Raw genomic sequence first — 27,196 nt, 5'->3', positions numbered from 1 at the left:
AAAAAAGGTTATGGGCAGCGCCAACTCATTTGGACCTTTTTGAGATTAACAAGTTTTATAATAGTTGTCCACTATAACGATTTAGCCCGTTCACAAAATTTAGATAAACCGAGTGAACTCATGTACGAATTATTTTTGGTGAAGTCAATCCATTATTTAACCAGTTATGTTCAAGCAGACAGTTGAATGCATCAAAGGTTCCCAAAAATGGTTCCTGTTTTTAACTTCCCCACAAGACCAGTCATATCAAAATCTACTTCAACATATGGCATGGAGTCATTTATCTGATAATCTTAAAACATTACTCTGTACTGATGTTTTTAACTTCTCTGTCATCTCAGTCAATCCATCCAAACATGCATCTACATCAGTAAAAAAAAGTTACTCTCCCAGTAATTATAATTCTCTATACAAACCTTATCTCACAAGTTGAAACGATCAGTTTTTCATCGTGTCGGCGGAATAATATAAAAACTAACGTGGGGGCATATCGTCAAGCTAAAGATTGCAAGTTGATCACATTATCTTTCGATAAAGACAAGGCATGTGCCATTAAGGGTTTAATTGCAAGTAATGTATTATTGAGTTGAGATATATAGACCTGACAAAGTGAGAGGCTAAATAAAATGAACATGTTCTAAAAATGTCATCCACTTCCTATACCTCTACATGGTACACATACTGAATAAAAATCAACTTCTTCTTATGAAATAGGTCCCCCATCCCCCCATAGCCTCAAATCAACATCATTGCAAATATAGCTTTATAAAAAGTATTTTGAGTATGGCTTCAAGCAATTCAAATATAAATTAAAAAAAAATCCATTTTTTTCATGATTCTAAAAAGATACTTGAAACATTAAGAGGGAAACTGATGCAATAAGATTAAATGTTTCAGTGCATCAAGAAGCTCGCTTCGGAGGAGACATGTTCCTGATGAGGGATGTTGTAGCGGTTATGGAAAATATTTGCACAAACAGTCCTGTCACACAGTAAACCATTGCTATTTAAGAAGACAACACAATATGATATATGGAAACATTAATAAACAGCCATAATGATATAAGCTTACCTATAAAAACACATGCAATCCTCAATAAAGCAACTTTCTCTGTCTCCCAGTTACTCGGATCATGAATAACCTAATGAAGATAACAGTTAGCCAACCACAATAAATGATATTCATAAATGGCAAAAACTAATCTAACTAGAAGAGAAGAGAAGAGAAGAGATTCGCTTGCCTTTAGCTGGGTCCTGCTTTGGATGACAGAAGCAACTGATCCAAGAACTCCTATGGATGATGCAGCCATATAAAGTCTCAAAAAGTTCACTCTGCTACGCTTTTGTAATTTAACATCACACAACAACAACAACAACAACAATAATAATAATAATAATAATAATAATAATAATAATTTCATACAAAAAGCATAAGGGTTTTCTTCAAGAGTGATGAATAACAGTACTCACCTATTTCTCCTACTACGATTGAAATGGCGGTTATAGAACTAGATACAACAACTAATGTTTCAAAAGGCTCCTTGTTTACATATGTCAAAAGCATGTCAACTACTCCTACCAACAATACCACAGCCTGCAATTGACACGCACACCTTGTTACCCAAGTTAACAAGCATGAAACAAAATTTGCAATAAACACATTAGCTTTGCTATACACACACACACAGATATACATATATATCATTAAAAACTTTTAGCTGTAAAAAGGACTCCTCGAGTATATTCAGTGAATCAGTAGTCCTAGCAATCCTGGTCCATAAGTTAAAATTTGGGTTGAATTGGATTCTTAATATATGATTTAGGGTTGCTGCTTAATATTTCCAAAGAGTTAAACGGAGAAGAACCAAAAATAAGGGGAAAAAAGAAAAAAAAAATAAGAAGAGCAGGTCATATTGGGCCACATAAAAAAGGCAGGAGTCAATACAAGTTTTTTTTTTTCTCATGGAGCTTCTTGTTTTCATATCTAACTGTGGGAATGAGGGAGAATGATGTAAAAAAGCTCAAGCTGAAGCTCGTAATGACTGAACAGAAGAAGAAATACGATGAGTTGACTCTTGAAAGAAAGTTTCCAAATTTGCCCTGATTTTAATCTGAGACATATGTTTTCTCTTTTATGTGTTGATATTTGTGGAAGACGATGTGTGTACTTTGATACCATGAACCTACCGATTTGGGTTCAGATTACTTGTTACAATTTCGTATTTGTTAATCACTGCCGGTTTGATTGTAATTACAATCGAGTTATAATTTGATTCAGTTTTTGTAGTATTGTTATAGGATCAATTTTGATTAATATGTGAACCATGATGAATGGTTGTTCTGGCTGGGAATTAGGATAATTTCAGTTGGATCGGATTCTTTGTTTCCATGATGAGTTTTGGTAATGATCCTCCAATAATTAAAATTTATCCTAGTATTGTACACACGCCCAAATAGTTCAGCTTTATCCATGTTGTCTCTTTGTAAAATCAGCTGTTAACCGAGTAATTACTAATTATAATTTATGGTAGTATTGTACATGCAATTCAGCTTTGTCATGTAAGATCTTCAAAGTTCAGACTGAGTGTGTTTTGCATTCATTACAGTAGGATTTCATGTGAAAGTTATGCTTAGTCCGTTTTGCATTCATTACAGTAGGATTTCATGTGAAAGTTATGCTTAGTCCGTTTTGCATTCATTACAGTAGGATTTCATGTGAACGTTATGCTAAGTCCAGACCATGTAAACTCAAACTATGAAAAATGCAAGCATGTTCAATAACACTATTCCAGATTTACAGAAGCCTTCCGTTATTTACTAGGATCCAAGAGTGTTTCTAAGTGACAGTTAAATGAAGATAATTTAGAATGCGATTACTCTAGTTCAAGGGAAAGTTTAATTACAAAGATACATTGATGCCATTGCTTGTCGTTTGTCAATACATTGTGTTCTTTGCAGATTTACAGAAGCCTTCCGTTATTTACTAGGATCCAAGAGTGTTTCTAAGTGACAGTTAAATGAAGATAATTTAGTAATTAAGCGTCAACAAATTTGGCCATGAAATCTGCAAAGAACACAATGTATTGACAAACGACAAGCAATGGCATCAATGTATCTTTGTAATTAAACTTTCCCTTGAACTAGAGTAATCGCATTCTAAATTAACTACCACTCGTTGGTAACAGATTCGTTTTCCATGAGCTAGCAGGAGGAATTTACAAAACACCCCAACATCAGGAACCACAAACCATGGCATTGGACCATTGGTTAGTAATCTGAATTCTAGGTACCAACAATAATAACTTTGAACAGCAATACAGCATAAAACCCTAAAAATCAAAGTACAAACAACTAAAACTCCAAAAACGATCTAATAAAACAATTTCTCACATTAATATCTAACAAAATCATATTATACTTTCATTTGATCAATCAAAATGATTAGCTTCGCTCAAACACTTAGATCTCATCTGTGATGCAGGAGCATCGGCCCATTAACTCGGCCCGGCCCAAATGTCTATTTTTATTTATAAATAGGGTTATAGGTCTTTTGTTTTAGTTTAGTTGATTGTTTTTTTAATAAAGAATTTGTAACCTTTAAGCTTGTTAACCGAATCATTCGGTTCGAATCGTTTGAATGAAATCATTGTGTTCTTGAGCCATTTGATTGCTAGTCGAAACTGCATCAGTTGGTATCAGAGCTTTGGTTGTTCAAATGGCTCTACGTGAAGGCGAGTGTTTTCTTGTTCGAAGAGTCGCCGACCGAGGCATTGACAAGAACATTGGTGGTTCATGTGCCCGTGGAGAAGATCGACTACCTACTCGCAGATTCGCCACCCGAGGCAGCGATGGAGTCTGTCCCGACCCACGGGATCTTGAAGAGATCAAACGACTACGACAACGAGTCCGCGATCTTGACGAGATCAAACGACTCCGACAACGAGTCCACGATCTTGAGGAGATCAAACGGCTCCGAAAACGAGTCTGCGATCTCAAGTTGCAACGGGAGATGCGTAAGGCGGAAACTGAGTCGAGCACCATCGTCTGGGACCAAGGTGATGACGGAGAGGAGCATCCGTTTTACTATCACCCACCTCGGTTCTATGAACCAATCTATCATGAGTGTGTATCGGAAGGCAGTCCCAAATTTGATGAAGACGGGATGCGCCATGAAGAATATGAGTACTTGTGGGTGCAACGGGTTATAAATGGAGTTGCGGATCGAGAAGATGAAGAAGAACCTACGGTGGTTCTTGGTGGTGATTTTATTCCTGGTGGTGATCCGGTGGTTAATAGTGGATGGGAATCGGTTTTGGAATGTCCAATCAATTTGCCACAAAATATGGGATATAGCATGAAGTAAATTTTTCAAATTGATAAGAAGATGGGGTTTGCTAAAAATACGGGTACAATTACGGATAATAATGTTAATAACTTTAATATTATAGATTGCATAAAATATTCTCCTACGAATGGAGGAATTCAATTTATGGATGATTATCAATTTAATGAAAAAAACTCCATTGCTAACAATAAACTTTCCCATAAATTCGATGGCTATACATGTAAAGAGCCATTAATTTCGAAAACTCTAATGAAGAGGTCCAATCAGAATGCCAAGAAGATTATGATGGGTTGGACTAGCAAAGCTCTTTTATCGGAAGTTCAAATGAAAATAAAAATCAAAAGAGGAAATTTGGTGAATATATATAAAGGGAGGGATTACGTGGAGTCCATGAATATGAAGTTCGATGATTTGGAAGCCCGTGAAGTTGAACAATTTCAACGAATTATGGTGGTGATGAATAGTAATCAGTTGGATGTTCCATTTGATCCAGGTGGCTTTATTCAAAGCAAAACTCGACGACGAGTTTTTTCCGAAGATGGGGAGTATAATGCAGGAGCATCGGCCCATTAACTCGGCCCGACCCAAATGTCTATTTTTATTCATAAATAGGGTTATAGGTCTTTTGTTTTAGTTTAGTTGATTGTTTTTTCAATAAAGAATTTGTAAGCTTTAAGCTTGTTAACCGAATCATTCGGTTCGAATCGTTTGAATGAAATCATTGTGTTCTTGAGCCATTTGATTGCTAGTCGAAACTGCATCAATCCGGTTATGAAAATATCATAAAGACTTGCAACAGTTAATACAAAACAACACCACCAAAAGAGCACTCATGCATACCTGAATCACGAGAATTTTGGAGAGGGTTGACTTTCCCTTGGCAACTTTTGTATACCCTAAAGTTACGATCCAACTCAAGAGTTCAGATTTAAAGAAGAAAAAGAAAAAAACATATAACATGCAATATCAAACACATAAACATTTAAAAAAAGGCGTACTGTTATCGACGACCATTCTGTATGAGAAATCAGAGCCATCGGTTCCTGTTGGCCGTCGGTTGCCAGGATTTCGCTGCTGCATCTCTCCGAGCCTTCTTATACTTGGCCAGACCCCTTTGTTCAAATCTGACTACTAAGAACGCCTTCTCGTCATCAATGAGTTAACCTAGCCTGGCCAATTGTTTCAAGAACAGATGATTAAGTAAAAGCAAACACTTAATAGATGCTATTGATGCTGTTCTAATTCAAATGATACCCTGCCTTTTAACTACACCTGGAAAAATGTCTGGGTCGAGTCAGGTCAGGCAGAGTAATGGCATCTTTGGGAGAAAAGGGTCATTTTGGTTCAAGCCAATACAGGTTTTGACAAAAGTGGGTACAAGTCAAACAGGTCGTTTTAAAAAATGAAGAATCTTGTGAGCAAACATTAAAAATCTGTATCTTCTACGAGCTTTAGTAAACACCTACAGTTTCCAAAAGAATCACTATCTAAACTCCCACGATTGACTAACACTTATGTTTCCAAAAACTCAAACCAGAAAACACAAACCTAAAAGCCATATTTCAATATTACAGACTGGATAATATCTTTTTTTTTTTGAATGGTGCACTGGATGATATCAAAATTAACTTTACACGCATTAGACTTTTTGACTCCAGTCCTTAGTGGTGAGCTTATTACGAAAACACCAACCGGTTTGAGCTTATCAACGTAGTTTCTCAACTCTTCATTTCATGAACTAAGTGGGCTTAAATACAACGGGGAATTGAAAACATGGTGAGAAACATAAACAAGAGAGCATGCATCATGGGGAAAACTACCAAACTAATTGTGTGGGTGTATGCGTGACAAAATAATCAAGGCTTCCTTCGATTGATCTTATCGCATGAATCATACCATTGTGCTCATTAGAAACATGCAGATTCACACAAATCAAAAGTCCCAAAATCACCTCAAATACTCACACAAGCATTTCATCGAACAGTTGGTGTGCAAATATAAAACCCAATGTAAAAAAAATTCAATTTTTAATCAATTCAGCCCAAAAACACAAGTTTTAACAAAGAATAAAAAATACCAACCAAAATTGAACCATTATTAATTAATAAAGATACAGTCTTAATCTGTATGACTAAGTTACTTGGCCTGGCCTGAGGGGAAATAAATACACAAATTTGGTGTATTAATATGAAGGAAGACACTACAGGATTTGGATTTGGATTTGGATTTGGATTTGGATTTGGAGTTGATTGACTTTCGAATTGCTATAAATTAGGTAACCTAGATATGGAGCAAAATATCGTACCGGCGAGAAATCAGAAACCGGTGGCATGGCAACCAGCGTTAGCGTTAGGTGATCGATTAAAACGTCCGTGGGCCTGCCTACAGCCCAATTAACCCACCGATTTTTATTTATTTACCTATTTATTTATTTTAAAGTGTGCAATGGTAAAAGGTGGTTGCCACGGACGTTTAAAATAAACGAAATTGTTATTAGTAATTAGAATATAGAAACAACTCAAACACGCAATTGCTGTCTTGTTGATCTCAAGTTTTCATTGCATGGATAATTAAAGTAAAGAATTGTTCGTGACAAAGAGTAATATAAATGATGACTAGAGGTGTAAGTAAATGAATTGAATCAAAGCCAACTCCTTGTAAGTTGGTAACTCCATAAACGCTTTGTTTTTGCTTATTTTGGACTGGACTTATAGTAAAGAAGCATTTTGAAAATTTGTTTGGGCCTATTGATGACCTTAAGATCCTTAGAGCATTCCTATCCCAACCATCAAAACACCCACTATATTTATAATTTAAAAAATTCATTCAATTACTCACTCCATCCTATCCCCTATTCATATTCTTCATCTCTAAATAATGAAAATATTGTACAGTAACTTTTCATATATGAAAAGCTACTGTAGCACACCCTATCTCAATTCTCAACTGCTATCATACTCTCACCCGCCTCATCACTTCTTCTCCCGCTCATCTTTCTAGGGTTCATCGGCCTTTCTAAGCAAACCAAAGGCAATTGATTCTCTCTGAAGTAAAATCGTCAGCCCACTTTACCATCTCCATTCCCTCTGAAGCAAATCAAACACCAAAATCAAAGAGTCCTGGTTCGAATCGAAGCAATTGGTGCCCTTGTGTTCACCGATACAAGCTGCAATAGGTACACCTCTCTCTATTTATCACTCAATTTCATTATATTTATTATAGGATTCCAACTATCTTCATGTAATTTACCCTCACCCTTGTATACACTAGCAAGTTGAAGCCTTTATGCTGCAGATATTATTATTTTCGCTCATAAACATTAAATACGCAAAATAGATTAATGCCCAAATTAGGTAAGATCAAATAAGTACCTGCATTTCATTCATTGCTATACGCACAGAGGGGTCAGGTATAATGTCCACTATTAGAATGTGCTCTATCATGTATCCATATTCTCCCATCACCTGATGTATTAGGGACACAATTGTAATTTCATATGGTTCTAAACCATAAATATATTGCTAATACAATATAGTAATATACCTTCTTAAGTTCCTCCAATACTGTTTTTGCAACTTCATCTTTCTGTTCAAAGAGTTGATCCAAGGTCATTCTTGGAACTTGTGCAAGTACAACTGGGACGAAAGCCATCTTTAAAAGAATAAGATTTTTATTAAAGATTTTACAATTTTGGACAAAAAAATGTGATATTTACCATAAAAAACATAAGCTTGAATTTGTTCAGCAGGGTTCTGCAACTCGTAGAATGCATCATCGGCACTTTGCTTGATTACTCGATATTGAATTGATGAAATTATTTGCACAAACACATTGACCTGCAAATAAAAAAATTGTTTAAATCTTTTAAGTTAATAGACTAAAACACATGGTTCATTGTGAATGTATACTACAATCTTCAACATTTATGGAACGAAGATGATAATGAAAAAACGATCATGATAAATGATTACTTTGATTAACTGCGTGTAGGGGTGCAAACGAACCGTACCACCCAAGCTCGAGCTTCAGTAAGTGAAAACGAGCCGAGCTCAAGCTTGGTCGTTTACACCAATGAAAGTTTTAATAATTGACGATCAAGAGTTTAAATTTGCTCATCGCCCTAACCATAAGAGCATTCCCATTCCATCCATTAAAACCGAACAGTTTATAATAGCTTCCATATTATAAATTACTTGAATACATTATTATATTATTAATGCTTTTATAATGCTTCTCTATGTAACTGCACATTGTTTGACTGGTTAAGGTAAACTGTTGTCATTCTGCTGCTCTTATAACTGCGCTTTGTCAGTCTTATGACGGCTGGGTTGTCATTTGTGGCAGTTTACCCATGAATTGGGTATAATTACAAGGAGAAACAAAAAGTGGCATGCAGATAGGTCTAGCCATTGCCAACAATCCAACATTTATAACACCTAGAAAAATTGAAGCAACTCGTGAAATTACTTAATCATTTCATTACAGAATGTGTAGCTTTATTATAATTCCAGTTTCATGGCTAAAACTTGCATGATCAGCAGCTTATTTGTTCATTTTTTGTTTGTGAATTACAAATAAAAAGCAATATAGTTGTTGCAACATATTTCATCTTTGGCGTTGATAAAACTCGTATATATTTTGACAGGTTGAGTTAATTGCATATTTGATCACATGCGTCGTACATTCTTTCGCAAATTGTTAACATACATATTTTCTGAAGATGATAGTGATGTTGATCTTAACGAAGATGGCAAAGGACAATGTATTCGCAAGCGTCATAGGTTTATTCGGCGTAATCATATTCAGGGACATCAGCGTCTATATCGTGATTATTTTGCGGAAAATCCCATATATCCTGCAGATCTATTTCGACGAAGATTTCGTATGCGTCGTCCTTTATTTCTCCGTATTTTAAATGAGGTAGTGACTCACGAGCCATACTTTGTCCAAAGAAGAGATAATGTCGGAAGACTCGGTTTATCTTCTATGCAAAAGATAACTGCAGCACTTAGAATAATGGCATATGGGGTTACCGCAGATTTTATGGACGAATACATAAGCATTGGTGAGAGCACCGCAATGGAGAGCCTCAAAAAATTCTGTGAGACGATAGTAAATATCTTTTCAACTGAATATCTACGTTCACCAAACACCAATGATATTACTCGATTGCTTGCTGTTGCGGATCAACGAGGATTCCCTGGAATGCTCGGAAGCATCGACTGCATGCATTGGAAGTGGAAAAATTGTCCCACAGCTTGGAAAGGTATGTACTCTGGCCACATTCGTGAACCTACTATTATTTTAGAGGCGGTTGCCTCATATGATCTCTGGATATGGCATGCATTTTTTGGCATGCCCGGTTCACATAAGGACATTAACGTGCTAGAGAGGTCTTTCATTTTCACGGAACTTGCGCAAGGGCGTGCTCCTCTAGTCAATTACACAGTTAATGGCAACGACTATACTATGGGGTATTACCTTGCAGATGGCATTTATCCTAAGTGGCAAACTTTTGTAAAGACGATTCCAGCACCAAGAGGGAACAAGCACAAACATTTCGCAAAAGCACAAGAATCTGTAAGAAAAGATGTCGAGCGAGCGTTTGGAGTACTTCAACAACGATTTGCAATCATTCGAGGACCTTCACGAATGTTCAAAGTGAGTGTGCTAACAAATATAATGAAAGCATGTGTTATTCTTCATAATATGATCATTGAAGATGAACGTGATGATGGTGACGATCTTAATATGGAGTATGATCAACTTGATGATGATCTCCCTGAATTGCCGCGCACTCATACATGTGAGTTTATGGACTTCATTGAACGTCATCTTCGTATTAGAGATAACTCGGCTCATCATCAACTTTAAGAAGATCTAGTTGAACATCAATGGCTACTCTATTCTCAACAATAAACGATATCGCGTTATATTTTATTATTTCGTGAATGTTATTGGTTTGAGTTAGAAGCATGCTATGTGATGATCATTAGAATTATTTATGTAAGAACATAACTTATTAGCTCAACTTTTGTTTTAATTTGCATCTATTTGGGTCATTTGCTTGTAATGTGTTAGGAGTGTGCAACGGATACGACCCGGCCCGACCAACAATTTATTGCTTTTGTTAATCTTTTTGTTTGACTGATTAATGCTTTTGTAATGCTTCTCTAGATGTTCAATAGTCAAACTTGTTTTTCCTTTTTTTTATCGTTAAAACATAGTCAGTTGCCATTTTCACTTGTATATAACTTCCATATTTTTTTATCAGTCATATAGTGTATAAATGGAAATTTAGACTACTATAAATTATAAATAGATAGCTTATATCATTTTAAACCCATATATTGATTATAATGTTTGGTTAAGAATACTTCACGAGTTTGAGCCGAGCTTTGGTTCGTTTAATGTTTAATTCGATTTTTCTAAATATTTAGAAACTTTTTAAAAGAAGAATATAATATGACAAAATAGCAAGTAGTTAATATTGTAAGTGAGTAGAAAGAGAAAAATTAATAAAAAAAGAATATAGAGATAGATTTAGAGGATAGGATGTGAGGTGTTTTCTAAAATGAAAGGTAAAATTTAAAAAGTAGTGATTTTTTGTTAAATTATAGGAATAAAGATGATGGAGGGGATAAGAATGCTCTTATACCCTTAATACTATACATCTACATCTACATCTACATCTACATCTATTCTAATAAAGTAAAATAACTACGAACACTTGTCATCTTTTGGTTAATTCTTACAATTTTTTTCCTCCAAAACTAAGATACCTAATATATGTAATAAATCAATAATTATTTACTTTCCTTTTACATTTTATTTAATTATATTATATCTATATATTTTTATAAATATACATATTAACATATTATTTTACTATATATTTCAAAATACTTGGTGAATTTCAAAAATCAACAACAAATCATGTTTCTAAAATATTAAAAAGAATATAATTTCAAATATTATCATTCACATATTATACTATGTATATTGTAGAAGATTGTAAAGAAAAACACAACTCGAATATGCTTTTATTTTACAAAATAATTTTTTAATCATTAAATTATAAACATATATCTAAAAGTCGATCAATTTTTTTAAAATCAATCCATTTATCTATTATTATTATTATTATTAGTATTATTGTAAATTGTCATATAAATTTATAAATTATAAATATATGATTTAAATCTATCCATTTATTTTTTCGGTTAATTTAGTAAACTATATATATGTTGAAATGTAATGATAGTATATACGAATCACTTTCAGATATAACAAAGTTTATCATACTTAATTTATTGGTGTTTTTATCAATGATTGTTTAAGGTTTTTTGTGAAACTTAAATTTGATTTTATGAGTCAAAAGTTGGCAAATAGATTTTTTAGTACAAGTTAACTAAATTGAGGTCAAAAATGGAAATTTTGAGTATTTTTAAAATTTTGAGAATGCAAATAGATTTATCGTCAAATTTGTTATGGGTTCAAAGTGTTGATTTGAATATGACAAAAGTATGAAAATTAGAATTTTAAACATGATTCGGGTATCAAATTATTTTTAAGGACATTTTTTGAAATAATCAAAAAGTTTGGATTTGGCAAATTAATTATTTTTCCCTCGACTATTAAAATTTAAGAAAAGATTGCGAACATTTTCGACATGCCACCCCCTATGTCTATCAATACTTCTAACTTTTATCAAAATTGAAATATTTATGTCAGCATTAACTTTTCTTTCAATGGTGATCAAAATGTTGTAGGAGAGCATGTTATGCAAAACTATGCTTAAATGAAACAAAATATTCACAAAATTGAATGAGTTAACATGCTACTTTTTATATTGTCATTATGACAAAGTCGAGAAGCCCTCTGAAATTTATCAAAATCTTTCTATAGTGTATCTCAGAAAAACATAGTTTTTGAAGAACATTCATCGTTACAATTTAATGTTCTCATTTCCTTTGATGGGTGGTAAATTGATAAATATATCAATAAAGGTAACGCTCCTTTTGTATTTAGGATGAGTGGTTAGAACTACTATCGTATGAGAAGTCTTATTTCCAAAAATGATTCGTAACCAAAATTCATTCAATTATACATTTATGACACTGAGAATGAAATTTTCAATAGAAATAAGCATTTACAGATACGCTTTTGCACAGACATTTTTTTTATTAAGTTCATTTAAAAAAATCATTTTGTGATATAAATAAAATTAATTTATGTATAAATAGTATAGATACAAGCATAAATGTAATACATTTTTTTTCATATATGCTATGTAATTATTTATTTTACTTGTAATTTTATAATTTGAATTATTCTGTGTGTGACACGAGCTCTAAAACTAGTTAATTAATATTGTAACTAATGACGCCATGGACTTTTAATCTATCTAATATTATAACGTATACAACATAGATTCTTTTCATTTATTACCTATCATGTGGCCGTTATTGTGAAAGCGAAGCAAATAATCCTATAGGTGATTATGTACATATTATGCCATCGTGTTTTAGAGTCAACAAATTATCTTGATAATCCATATGACTTGAACTGCCAGCAACAGTTTCTATGTTTCAACTACATTAAGTTTATGCAAAGTAAAATACAAAACTAATATTAATCAATACTAATACTTTATTAATAAAGAAGACGACGACCACCGTGCATCGCATTTTAATAAAAATCACAAAAACAATTGCTTAAAACACCCTCCATTCTACAACAAGCAACCATCTTACAACCCTTCTTCATTCATTGTTTTACTTAATTTCACTAAACCTTTATTTGCACATTTTATCAATTCACATCTCCATATCCTTCTTTAAAACCACCACCCCATCACACATTTTTCATCCATCAAAACTCGAAAGCAAATCCACTAAACACAACCATCAAGCCAGAAAGCAAAACCGCTAATAGCAACCAAAACTAAACTTCAAAATGCCTTCATTTAGCATATTTTCGTCGGTATGGTTGTTCGTATTCATGATATCTTCCTTGTCTACTTTGTCCACACAGATAAACGAGGAGTCAGGTGGCAACATCAACAGATGGTGCCAAACGACTCCTCATCCCAACCAATGCAACTACTTTCTAGGTCGTGGCCCACATCCTGGTCCACGACACAGGTCTGATTTTCGATTAATGGCCTTACAGGCTGCAATAGATAATGCCAACGAGGCACAAGGGTGTGCAAAAAACCTTGGGAAGATGTGTCAGTCTGACACAACAAAAGCTGTGTGGAATGACTGTTACAGGCTTCTCAATAACACAGTTTTCCAGCTAAACCAAACCGTGACCGGCTTGAAAAACAACCAGAGCTCAGACTTCGACACCCAAACATGGCTCAGCGCCGCCCTCACTAACCTCCAAACATGCTTCACCGGTTGTGGCGAGCTTAATTTAACTGACTTTGCAACTCCGATCAAGGCGAGTAACTTGAGCAAGATGATAAGCAATAGTTTGGCTATAAATCACAAGTTCTTGAAGCAAAAACCTAGTGAATTGAAGCAAAGAGATGGTTTTCCAACGTGGGTGACACGTCGTGACAGGAGATTATTGACGACGGTGTCATTCCAGTCACTAGCGAACGTGACGGTGTCTCAAGCTCCGGGGAGTAGGTTTCCGACGATTCAGTCGGCTCTTGATTATGCCGGAAGTGTTGACCGGCAGAATCAGAGATTTATAATCTATATAAAGGGTGGTGTGTATAATGAAAATATTGATATTGTAAATGGACTGAATAATATCATGTTCGTGGGTGATGGAATCAGGTACACAATTATCACCGCCAACAGAAGTGCCTCCGGAGGTTACACGACTTACGGATCAGCAACCGTCGGTAAATTTTCAATTCCCTTAATTGCTAGTTTAGAACACGTACAATTTTTAAAACTCAACCTAATCGTTGCTTAATTTGTCACAAATTTATAAGAAATTAATAGCTAGGGTTATTTAAATGGCTGAAGTTTTTTATTACAATTCCAAGGAATTTATTTTAAAGCCGCGTACTCTGCAACTTTTTGTAAACAATATAAGGGGTACATCTCAGTGAGTTTCATAATACTTTGTGTTTTTGAAATCATGTGGTTTCAAGTAAAAGGCTTCATTTGGGAGTTGAGTTAGAGAGATTAAGTTGTTAGTTTTTTTAATTGTAATACTTAATCTTTTACAAAATTATAAAATCTTACTTTCAGCATTAGTTTTGTCGACAACCAAGTTGCATAGTTGAGTATATTTTGGTTTTGTAATCATATAAAAATTCTTTACCTAGAATACAACTCAATTTTTTCATATACAAAAATATATATATATTTTATGTATTAAGATATATATTTTGAGTTTTATAAAGATATAAGTTATTTAGTAAATACAAATTTATATATTAAAAAAATATTTAATTACCTAGCCTTATTCTTAAAAATATACACTTTTTAACATCAGTTTAAAATTTTTTTTGTCAAGTTTGTAGATATTTCATATCATATCCCCTATATATAAAATTAATAAACTGAATTGCTTAGGAAATTACAATATTAAATGAAAAATAAAATAAAATAATATCTAATCCAAGGTAATGTGGTTTACCATCATTGTTGAGATGGTAAGTAAATTATAAAACGGTTAAATGAAACTTTGAGAATAATCATCGTAAAGCATTGATGGCGTACTATGATTATCAAAAGTAAATTATTAAACATATATATAATACTTTATATACTTCTTTCCTAATCTCATGCATGGTTAGCTGCATGCTTATTATATTTCATTTCACACATGTTTAAGTAATTTGTCTAAAAACTTATATTATTTCTCAACCAGGAGTAGAAGGTTCCGGCTTCATAGCACGCGGCATAACATTCCGAAACACCGCTGGCCCGAAAGGCGGCCAAGCCGTGGCCCTCCGATCAGCCTCCGATCTCTACGTCTACTACGCCTGCAGCTTCGAAGGCTACCAAGACACTCTCTTTGCCGTCTCCCAACGCCAATTCTACAAACTCTGCTACATCTCCGGCACCATCGACTTCATATTCGGTAACGCAGCCATAGGCTTCCAAAACTGCGTAATATTAGTCCGAAAACCCTTACCCGGGCAAGCAAACACCATCACCGCCCAAGGCCGCGGTGATCCGTTCCAAAACAGCGGCATTTCGATCCACAACTGCCGTGTTATCCCAGCCAGTGACCTTGTACCCGTGGTGGGGTCCGTTCAGACGTATTTAGGGCGGCCGTGGCAGGAATATTCTAGAACAGTGTTTATAAAAACGTACCTTGATGGGTTTATTAACCCGAAAGGGTGGTTGCCGTGGGGGAATACGGATTTTGCTTTTGATACATTGTATTATGGGGAGTATGGTTGTTTTGTTGACGGTGCAGGATTGGCGGACCGGGTGAATTGGACTGGGTACCATGGTGATATGAGTTTGGCTGATGTGCAGGATTTTACGGTGCAAGGGCTTATAGCTGGGAGGATGTGGTTGCCGGCCACCGGTGTGCCGTTCACTGCCGGATTGTGATGAACAATTTGTTATTTGTTGTTTATATTTATTTGTGTATATGATTTTATTTGTTTTGATTCTATTGGAATAAATACAACAGTATCCATGGTTGTGGCTATAAAATTTGCTAAACGATGTGAAAAAACTCAAAACTTGATCAGGAAACCTAGAACTCAAAATATATTCCGACTGGTTATAGAGGGCCGACTCAACCGTTTTGAATAGCCTAAAACAAAATGAAAATTTAGGGACTTTTACTAAATTCATTAGTTTAGACTAAAACATTTAGTTTAGTTCCATATATAGATTAAGACTTAATTCTAAAAACTTTTTATAAATAATGAAACATCAACATGTCATAATAGGCTAAATATAAAATGAAAACCCAATTGAGTTGTGAAAACTCTAAAAACCCATTCTCAACCACATGTTTTTAATTAATGTTTAAATCTTGTGGTTTACAATTAAAGTGAATAAAAAATGTAAATATAAATATAACTTTTTCTTTCTCCTGAAAACATATATAAAAATTAGTAAAAAAATGTTAAAAAATAGCAAAACATTTTTTTTGATGGTTCGATGTTTTGTATTAAATGTTACAACATATATTACATGTAACAAAAAAAAAACAATGTTACATAAGGTTTTCGATGTTTCGTGGGTTTTCACAACTCAAATGGGTTTTTATTTTAAGCTTACCCTATATATATACACACACACACACAAGAAGAAAGATTAAGTTTAACGGTTAATAAAAACGTGATAACATGGATCACAAGTTTCACAATAACACTTCTACATGCCCAATCTACAAAGAATGGAGCCCTTAAAAGATTGGTGGCCTAGAGCTCATACTTTAGTTGACCGAGGTGTACAAAACCGGCTTTAAACTCAAACCAAATCGGTTTATAAACCGAACCGTTTTGGTCAACGACTGGTCAAAACCGGTTTAACTCAAACCGGTTCGTTTTATAAACCGGTTTAAAATCAAGATAGGCCGGCCTGATCCAGGTCGGTTCGGCCTGGTTTAGAACCGGTGGTTTTTCTCAAACCCGTTTGATTTAATTTTAAAACCGGTTTGGTTGTTCAAAAGGGGAACCGGTATCATAACCGGCGGTTTGGGTCGGTTCATGAACCAGTTTGGGTGAAACTGGTTTCCTTATCAAACCGGTTCGGGTCGGTTTGCCATGAACCGGTCCCAAACCGGTTTTTATGTTAAATATAATATATATATTTTATGTTTTTTTTTTCACAACAACTTAATTTTGTATAGATTCGTCCTTATTTCTATCTATGTTTTCATAAGAATTTTATTAAAACCAAACATCTCATAAAGTGCAGACAAACTTTAGAAAACTTTATGTTTTGTTAACATTACATTACGCCACGCAGGTTAACGTGCATCAACACTTCTGCCGTAACACACGGGACATTTACTAGTTAGAATGAAAATCAAAGGATAAAAAGTACCCTAATAGCCATGGTGATGCTTTATTTTATTGAGGAGAGATACGGTCGCGTTTGAGATTACCATCACAAAATTACAATTGATAAGCTCAACCACTTGGTTTTAACGACATGTGCAGGCGAGTTAGGTGTTTTCACATGGCAGTTAAAGTTTTACAATATCAAACTGAAAAGTAGTTATTACATCAAAATAGAAGGTAAACGGGCAATAAGCTGCGTAGTTATCCTCTTTTGAATTACAAAACCAAATCTTTTAAAAACTACATTGGCTAACTTTGGAGTAATAACATTACTATGCATGACACGTTGAATTCGGCTAGTAACTCCACAGCTTCAAGTGCGAGGAAACCAAAAGTGTCAAAATCAAAAGGAATAAATACATATTGGTTGTCAAGACACGCTTTATCATGTTTAGTTACCTTGTATGAAGCAGCTTTTAAAACAGCTTGACCGACTGTGAAACCACTACTCGCTAAGCCCACTAGAGAGGAACCCCCTGTTGGATCCACATACGCATGTTTTCCTCATATCCATCCAAACACCAAAATGTCAGTCGGTCGAAGAGATGATCTTTCCTCCAATGGACCAGTCAGGAAATTCACAGGTGCTTTGATATATATAAATGTATACATCTTTTCGGCACCAAAATATCTCCAAATAAGCGTAATATCAGAAATTATATTAGAATAAATAACCACTAATGTTTATAATTTCTATCTCTAGGTAAATATAACCTTAATGAATAAAACAACCTGATATACGAAAAATACGGAGAAAAACTGTGAAAACGGACTCGACACACCCCATGGTGAATCAAGGCATAGCCATGTTAAGAACATATGATGAAAAGACGAAATTCAGGAAGTCACAACATGGCCATGCTAACCTCAACACACCCCATGTTAAAAGTACAAGAGGAAAAGATAAAATAGAAGGTTCTGAAGCTCAACGTGGCCCATGTTCAACCTCAACACACCCATGTTGAAAGTACAAGAGAAAAGACGAAAAATGGACACTTCTAGGCTCACCACGGCCGTGTCCTCTGTAACACCACGGCTAAAGCGAAACGCCTGAGTGTGACGTATAGATTGTTCAAAACACATGTGACACTATTACGTGACAATATTATCATTAATTAATTTACAAGTCGAGTACACAAGTTTGCAATAAGGAATACAAGGAAAATATAAATATATTAAACATTTTGTCCGTTTGTTTGAATAACCTAAGTCTAGTGTATTCTCCAAGTATCATCCTCTAATGTTTGTACCTGTAGCATATGTATAAAATAATGTCAACTATATGAATAGTTGATGAGTTCACACAGTTTGATATAAATATATAAAAAATCATACAATTCATGAACAAGTGATAAACGAGCAAGTGAAGTCCTTTCTAGTTGGTATCAACCAACGAATTTTTTTTAAAACTAATGCTTTTTCTCAAAGATATGATCATAACTAATGCCATGCTTACATTCTTTTCGCATATAATGTCTTCTCCAATACAAATGGCGATTTGGTATGGGATTATAGGTGTGTAAGATGTTGACTCAGAAAATGTCAAGAAATTTTTTGGAAAAAGAAACATATTGCCACTAGCATTGGCAATTTCTGCAAAAAAAAAAAAAAAGTACCATATTGTCATTCTCAATGGCAATTAAACATATCTTCACTAGCATTGGCAATTTCTGCAAAGAAAAGTACTGTATCACCATTTTCAATGGCAATTTCTATAAAAAAGTACCATATCGCCATTCTCAACAGCGATTTCTACCAATACCTGACAAAAAGTTAAAAGTGTTGCCATTCTTAATGACGATTGCTGTAATACTCTTATAATTATCGGGACGCAGAATGGCTCATGTTTGGAAAATGGTTGTGAATTCAAATGCAAACTTTATTAGACCATGTGTAGTGGATGAAGCTCATATGAGGGCGTTATGTACCATGTGGTGCCATGTCACCTTAGGGGCTTTATGGCTAAAATGGGTGTAGTGAATGGAGTCCCTTCAAATATTACCTTATTATTATTTATTATTTTATTTTATTACAAAAAGAAACAAAAAACAAACCCACCAATCACCTTTCATCCCATTTCCCTTACCGACGTTGTGTGGGAAGCGCCCGCCATGCGCCCATAGCGCTCCGGGGGAGGTGTTCGTGGCGCTATGGGGCGCCATGGTTGCAGATGGTGCCCCACTACAGGTGATCTTACTAATTCAAAGACTTTGGAAAGTCTGGCCCTAGATATCCTCCTGGCAGATGTACTATCACTAGGCCCAAATAATTACTAGTTTTATTGTACCGTCACTATGCTCAAATAATTAATAGTTTTGTTTGTGTACTGTGATTAATAAAAGTTCATCTACTTATTAAAAAAAAGAACAAGTCTTAAATGAAAAGTGTAAACTCTAGAGATTAATTATTTACTTAATGTGACATCATAAGCTCAATCGCCAATAGCAGCGGCAACATGGTAGATATTGCTATTAGACTGAGGGGTGTGGGGCTTCAACGGGGGCGCTAGAGCCCCTCCGTTCACGCTCCCAGGCGCTAACACCACACCACCAGGGCGCTAGCGGGGGCGCTAACGCGAAAAACAATGCAGGCGTGAGCCGGTTAGCGGGAGAAGGGAGAGGGCTGCACAACTTTTGATGGTTTTTTAACCGTTGGGAGCCGAACAAACCAAAAAAAATTTTTTTTTCCTATATAATTATACCCCATTTCACCCATTTTTATACCAAAACTTCAAACCTTCACCCAAAATCAATTCATCTTCTCAACTTTTTTTTTAAAAAAATGGTTGGAAATTGGTTCCCAAACCTTGATTCAGATTATCTTGACGATGATTTATGGTCGTCACCGCACCAACCGATGTTTTATTCGGAGCCGCAAGAATCATCCGGCTTTCAACCATGCAACACACAACCGTCTCCTAACTTTGTTGTTCCGGAGACACAAGAATCACACGGTGAAGCTACGGGACCAAAAGACGCGTCCATCGGAAAAAACAAGTTGCAACGGACGGGTCGGGACCGGCTTCGACTCCGAGGACGAAACGGAAAGCCACTCCGTGGTCATCGGATGAGAAGGAAGCCTTGTGTCGGGCTTGGATAGTCATTTCTGAGGATCGGCGTTGCGGTAATTGTTTTAACGTTTTTAAAAATGATTTTTAATAAAAAAGTTAAATAAAAAAGTTAAATGGAAATCTAATTTATTTAGTCATTTTGCAGCCGACTACCAAAAGAGCAAGATTTTTTGGACAAAGGTTAGGGAGACGTTCTACATGCTCGTTGGGAGTACAGAGCGGAACGCCGATATGATTTCGGGTCGGTGGTCCGAAATCAGAAAATTTGTCGGCTTGTTTACTAATCTTTTCAACAGGAACAGCGGTCGTATGAGACCAAGTGGCAGTGATGATTTGGCGGTTTACAATTTCACGGTCGAAGAGTGGAAGCAGGAGTGTTTGCGGAGGTATGGGATGGTGAAGACGTGGGACGATTTATTGTTGTGGGAGAGGTTGAAAAGGTGTTCCAAGTGGGTTGAGTTGGTGGCGCCGGACTTTGATGCGGAAGTAAGGCCGAAACAGACTAAAACTAGTTCGTCTGGAGCGTATAGCACTTCAACCGGGTCGGATTGCCGCGTTGGATTCGACCTAAACATTGCGGAGGAGGAAACGTCTTCACCGCCGAGGAGGTGGCCATTGGGAAGGGACGCCAAGGGGAAAAAACCGGCTGAGGGGGAAGCCGTAAACATCGCCAATCTTGTTGAATCCCTCAATAAATTCAACAAAACCATGGAGGTGGTCTCTTATGACAAAAAGGAAAAAAGTCGAATGAGAGATTTGGACTTTCTTACTAGAGACTTCAGTAACCTAAATCCGGTCGATCAAATGCTAATGGAAAAGCAAAAGGAACGTATCCGAAAGAGGTTGATCGAAGAAGACCAAGCCGAAGAATAAGAAGAATGTTTTTTTTAGTACTTTAATTTTTATTTTATTTTTAGATATTAATGTGTTTTTTTATTAATGTGTGTTTTTTTAATAATTTATAAGTTTTTTTAATAATACGTTGTTTGAATATATTTATAAAAAAATAAAAAAAATTCGCTGGAGCCCCTGCTGGAGCCCCTCCACACCAGGGCCAGAGACTCCAACGGGGGCTCCAACACCCCCTTATCCAGTTTCTCTCTCTGCCACACGTCATAATATTATTGGTTGGAGCCCCATTAAAGCCCCCCACACCCCTCAGCCTTAGCAGTGGCAGCCATGTCAAAGAATGATCTTTTGATTGATATAAATCACCATTGAGAATGGAAATATGGTACGTTTTGCTTTGCCATTGGGAATGGCGATATGTTTCCTTTTCCAGAAAATTCCCTGACATTCTCTAGGTCAACATCTTGCACGCATACCAAATCGCCATTTGTATTGGAGAAGACACTATATGCGAAAAGAATTTAAACATGGCATTAGTTGTAATCATATCCTTGAGAAAAAGGATTAGTTTTAAAAAAATCATCAACCAACGTACTCAGATAATCGCGCAAGTAAGGTCTTTCCAGTTAGTAACAACCAACGTACTTAGATAATGAGGCCATCTTCCACTCATAACAAAATGGTCCTGAGTGCAAAGGGGAGCGTATGATCATACTTATTGAGGCTACCACGTGCAAGTAAATTCGAACAAGTAATCAAGTAACACACAAGTCCATATAGTGAATTGTAGTTTGTAAGCAAAATCATAATACTTTGAATTTGTAATAAAATACATATGCTACCCCCAAAAATACAAAAATATTTAAAAAGGAGGTGTGAGAAACTTACCTTGAAATCGAAGATCAACTTGAAATAAAAAACGAAAGCGCGTTTAACGAAACCGAAGCAACCGAAAATACATTAAAGAATCCGAAACGATTGAACTTCTCGAACTATAAATAAAATAAATATAAATGTTTAAGGACTAACTAACGGGATTAAATGGGTTAATTATTTAGTTTTAAACAATGTTGTAAAAGTCGTAGGCGGTCCTAGGCGGTCGACTGTGGAGTTGCGAGTACTCGGGAGTAGTCGGGGATTACTCGAAAAATACCTAAGGAGTACTCGGCCGAGGCGGGGAGTAATCGAGGAGTACTCGCCGCCTACTCGGGAGTTTTACAACATTGGTTTTAAAGATGTCGCGTTATATATTTTATTATCTTAAGGTGTGAATTATTTTAATATTATTCTAAGTCTTAACGGAAATTTAAACGGTTTATATTATTTTAATATTATAATTTTAACACTAATGTGAGAGTTACGATATTACGGATTTTAATGATAGTTTAACTCGAAAATGATTTTAGTAGTAGATTATAAAGGTTAACGAAATCGAATTATAAGGTTAACGAAAAAGGGTTACAATATAATATTTTAGATGCTATTTCAACTATAATTTATTATAGATACGAGAATTTAATTATAACTATGAAGTACAACTTAGACGGGAGTTTAACTTGAAGGCGATTTATTTTAGAGTAAATAATAATATGTTAACGAAAAGATGAATATTATAATATTATATTACGGTTTTCATGAAAACTTGATGAGTAGGAAAAGTATGGTTTTTAGACGAATGTTGGTAAAATTTAGTTCATAAATATTTTATTTAACTTAATATAGTTTTATTTAGTTTAAAATAATTTTTAATAAATAAGTTTGATTTATAACATAAAGAAAAAGGTTTTAACAAAAATAAATGCTATGACCAAGGTTCGAACCCGGGTCTCTTGGCTTAAACCCAAGTGGCATAACCAGATAGACTAAACTTTTGTTGGTTTATAGATAGAAACAAACAAATAAATATTAACTTCCAATTTCATCTTCTTCACATAAAACCTTAGGTTTTTAATCGTTTAATCTGCTCCAAGTTTGACCAATTAGAGTTAGGGGTTTTGCTTAACAATGAAAAACGATCAAGACGCATATATTAATTACCTGGTTTGAAATGGTTTGACGGTCAACGAGGGCTCGCCGGAATACGAACTTAATGGAATTAATACGGGATTACATATATTGTTGTTAGTCACTTGTTATTATGCTCTCTCTCTACTACTTGCTTTCCGTACGTTCTCCGTACGTCCAACAACGGTAACTCGACGCCGGCAACCAGTTAAGTTCTCCGACGCCGGCAACTAGGTAACCCTCCTCCGAGGACACCGACTCTTTTGGCCTCATCACAGTTCTCCTCCGAGGATGCCGGTAACTCTCGACGCCGGCAACCAGGTAAGTTCTGCAACTCTCCCTACGTCCAATCAGGTAAGCTTCTCCTCAACTCTTGTGTCCTCATCACAGTTCTCCTCAAACCCCCATCACGTCAACGGTAGCGACCGGAAGCCGGTCGTCTTTTGGTTAAGCTGTTAGCTTCAACCTACCGGGAGCTCGATTTCCGGCCACTGAGAAGTTTCCGGCCACTCATAGCGGCTACCTTCTCTCCTTTTCCGGACACCAACACGCCCGTTTTCCAGCCACCGCTAGCTTCAACACAACGCACATTTTATTATTTTTTTCATTTTTTTATTTTTTTATATAATTTATTTATTTATTTATTTATTTTAATCAATTAACTGTGTAGTGTGAGTAGATCCGTTCTAAATTTAAATCTTAAAATAGTACTTTTGTTTGATAAAGTTTTAATAAAATCTACCCACTTTGATTAACATAAACTACCAATAGTATTTATTAACACATATTACCACTAAGGGGGTCGTTTGTGTTTTAGAGTGTGACGTTTGACGTGTGACCTACATTTTTGGTGGCTATTGCTTGGCATTGTGTGATTAACGATAATCATAGACCATAGAAGCCATGATTATTACTTGAGACCATGTCCGGAAAGGAGAGGTGTAGGTAAGGAAAAAAGGTAGGGGACATACATTACATTTGGTTTCCTGGAATGTAGGAACACTAAGTGGTAAGTTGTTGGAGTTGGTAGATGTGCTTAAAAGGCTTAGGGTTCAGATAGCATGCCTTCAAGAGACTAGATGGAAAGGGCATAAAGGGGCCGAGTGTAATGGATACAAATTGTTGTACTCGGGGTCTGATGGGGCTAAGAATGGTGTAGGGTTCCTAGTGGCTAAGGAACTACACAATAGTGTGGTGGAGGTGATAAGGCATAATGATAGGATTATGGTGTTAAGACTAGTCCTAGGTGAGGAAGCAGTGACAGTGGTTTGCGCTACGCACCACATGTTGGACTAGGAGATCGGGAAAAAAGAGATTTTTGGGATTGCTTAGACGCGATGGTAAGGGCCATACCTAGGGATGAGAGGATGTGCATAGGAGGTGATTTTAATGGTCATATCGAAAAGGATAGCAATGGTTTCCAAGCCGTCCACGGGGGTTTTGGGTTTGGTGATAGGAATGAATCTGGCACAGATCTCCTAGACTTTGCAGTAGCCCATGACCTAAGTATTTTAAACTCATTCTTTAAGAAAAGAGAATCACATTTGATTACTTTTAGCAGCGAGGGACGAAACACACAGGTCGACTACATAATGACGAGGCAAGGAGACCGACGTTGGTGGAGGGATTGTAAGGTGATACCGGGGGAGACGATTGTGGCTCAACATCAATTGCTGGTAGCAGATATAAACTTTAGAAATAAGTTGATTGAGCGAGAGAGAAAAGGGACACCTAGGATTCGATGGGGAAATCTAAAGGACGACAAGCTATCACTTTTTAAGGATAAGCTTATATCAATGAACTTGGCTAGAGCAGAAGATGACTCATGCCAGATGTGGGAAGCAATGGCGAAAAAGATTACCCAAGTAGCGAAGGACACATTCGGGGTTACGACTGGAAAGCCGGGGAGGCATAAGGTGACGTGGTGGTGGAATGAGGTCGTCCAAGAAAAAATACGGGATAAACAAGTAAGTTTTAGGGAGCTTATGAGGTGCACGAATGAGGAAGAGCGAGTGGGATTGAAGGAGGCATACAAAAAGGCTAAAAGGGAGGCGAAGAAAGCAGTTTCAGAGGCAAAGAGCACTGCCTATAAACGGATGTATGAACATTTAAAAACACAAGAGAGGGAACATGATATGTTCAAGATTGTCAAAGCAAGGGAGCATAGAAGGAAAGACCTAGGGGCTGTGAAGTTTATAAAGAGTGAGGATGGGCATGTACTAGTTAAAGAGTAGAACATCAGATTAAGATGGAAAACCTATTTTCAGAACCTTTTCAACAGTGAGAGGGCCTACCAAGAAGAAAACGACAACACACGCCTACGACGACAACAACGGAATAATTGCTTCTGCCGACGTATTGCGGAAGAAGAGGTGAGGAATGCACTAAGGAGGATGGGAAGGGCTAAGGCAGTTGGCCCAGACAACATACCTATCGAGGTGTGGAAGTGCCTAGGGGAGGAAGGAGTTTTGTGGTTAACTACTCTATTCAATAGTATCTTCAAGTCCGGTAAGATGCCAGATCAATGGAGGAGCAGTGTCGTAGTACCTATCTATAAGAACAAAGGAGACGCCCAATGTTGTGGGAACTACTGAGGCATTAAGCTACTAAGTCATACTATAAAGCTAGGGGAAAGAGTTATAGAGACTAGAATTAGACGGGAAACCCAGGTTACAGTGAACCAATTTGGTTTCATGCCGGGGCGGTCCACTACAAAGGCAATACACCTCCTAAGAAGACTCATGGAAAAGTATAGGGAGAAGAAGCGTGATCTACATATGGTGTTCATTGATCTAGAAAAGGCGTACGACAATGTGCCACGTCAACTGCTTTGGGATAGCCTTGAGGTCAGAGGGGTCCCATGGAAATATATAGAGATGATTATGGATATGTATGCCAACACTACGACAAGTGTGCGTGCACCCTTGGGAGATACTGACTTATTCCCGGTGGAGGTAGGCCTTCATCAGGGCTTAGCACTCAGCCCGTTCCTTTTCGCAATAATCTTGGACGAGTTGTCAAAGTCAATTTAGTAGACAGTCCCTTGGTGCATGATGTTCGCAGACGATATTGTTTTAGTGGTTGAGAGAAAACAAGATCTGAACATAAGGTTAGAGGAGTGTCGAGCAGCTTTAGAAAATACAGGTTTAAGGATTAGTCATTCAAAAACCGAGTATCTCCATTGTAACTTTGGTGGGAGAAACAATGATGAGGAGATCCAGATCACCATCAAAGACCAAGTGTTTCCGCGGGTAACGAAGTTCAAATATCTAGGATCGTTTGTCCAGAGTTAACTGTGAGCTTGGTCAATTATCAAGTCTCGAACCGACAAATCCGAACACTCGTTTAAACCTCGTTTTGGTATTCTTATAACCAAGGGTTTTGCAATATCGCATTTTAACCCACATTATTACTTAACATAGGTTGAGTAAAAAAAAAGAAAAAACTAATGAATAGAATACCAAGACCCGGTTTCGAGTAAACTTATTTTAAAAAACTCGTTTCTTTAATTTCTCAAATATTTACATTTTAAATCCTAAACTTTATTTATTTACTTTATTTGTCATGTATTTTATTTTAAACCCTTCCAAGACTACCTACTAACACAAGAACCGTTTAATATAGGTCTTGCTCGTTAAACCGATCTCTCCGATTATTCACGACACTATCTTTCAAGTTACTTGTTAATGTGAGTACTTTTTCATCCCCCGTTTTCCATCTTTCGTTTTGGGGGTGTCATTGCATACTTATTCAAATTCAAATGATTTATACTTGAGTCTTAAACCACAACACGTATTGTATATGTTTACTTAAATAAATGCTTGATTTGGTGTTATATGCTTTACATGATTATGTGCAAATTCTTGAATGCTAAGGCGGGTAGCCTCTTGAATGCTAAGGCGAGTAGCCTCATCAAAGTATGATCA

At 36.1% G+C, this 27,196-nt stretch overlaps 4 protein-coding genes across 4 annotated transcripts; 2 read left to right on the top strand and 2 right to left on the bottom strand.

Annotated features, from left to right (window-relative positions):
* Nucleotides 1-767: 767 nt before the first annotated feature.
* On the bottom strand, nucleotides 768-5,439 carry LOC143628050 (uncharacterized). The gene is made up of 6 exons (XM_077097730.1): nucleotides 5,343-5,439; nucleotides 5,185-5,240; nucleotides 1,469-1,593; nucleotides 1,241-1,346; nucleotides 1,072-1,141; nucleotides 768-981 (listed from the first exon to the last, which is right to left on the bottom strand). Exons 1-6 carry the CDS (start codon nucleotides 5,422-5,424, stop codon nucleotides 902-904), a joined length of 519 nt encoding a protein of 172 aa, XP_076953845.1. The 5' UTR covers nucleotides 5,425-5,439; the 3' UTR covers nucleotides 768-901.
* Nucleotides 5,440-7,453: 2,014 nt separating this feature from the next.
* LOC143628049 (hypersensitive-induced response protein 4-like) lies at nucleotides 7,454-9,053 on the bottom strand. Its single transcript, XM_077097729.1, has 6 exons — nucleotides 9,027-9,053; nucleotides 8,070-8,180; nucleotides 7,888-7,995; nucleotides 7,716-7,808; nucleotides 7,594-7,632; nucleotides 7,454-7,531 (listed from the first exon to the last, which is right to left on the bottom strand). Exons 1-6 carry the CDS (start codon nucleotides 9,051-9,053, stop codon nucleotides 7,454-7,456), a joined length of 456 nt encoding a protein of 151 aa, XP_076953844.1.
* A 3,724-nt stretch (nucleotides 9,054-12,777) lies between these two features.
* On the top strand, nucleotides 12,778-15,981 carry LOC143628067 (putative pectinesterase/pectinesterase inhibitor 59). The gene is made up of 2 exons (XM_077097743.1): nucleotides 12,778-14,203; nucleotides 15,184-15,981. Exons 1-2 carry the CDS (start codon nucleotides 13,303-13,305, stop codon nucleotides 15,876-15,878), a joined length of 1,596 nt encoding a protein of 531 aa, XP_076953858.1. The 5' UTR covers nucleotides 12,778-13,302; the 3' UTR covers nucleotides 15,879-15,981.
* An 8,626-nt stretch (nucleotides 15,982-24,607) lies between these two features.
* Nucleotides 24,608-25,504, top strand: LOC143628048 (uncharacterized). Its single transcript, XM_077097728.1, has one exon. The coding sequence runs from the start codon at nucleotides 24,608-24,610 to the stop codon at nucleotides 25,502-25,504; it is 897 nt and encodes a 298-aa protein (XP_076953843.1).
* The last annotated feature ends 1,692 nt before the right edge of the window (nucleotides 25,505-27,196 follow it).

Source organism: Bidens hawaiensis, unplaced genomic scaffold (assembly GCF_021521415.1).
Source record: "Bidens hawaiensis isolate Kalapana, Puna unplaced genomic scaffold, B.hawaiensis_p1.1 tig00004774_1, whole genome shotgun sequence".
Taxonomy (NCBI): domain Eukaryota; kingdom Viridiplantae; phylum Streptophyta; class Magnoliopsida; order Asterales; family Asteraceae; genus Bidens; species Bidens hawaiensis.
The sequence above is the reverse complement of the archived record's forward strand: the minus strand, read 5'-3'. Positions and strand labels throughout refer to the sequence as shown.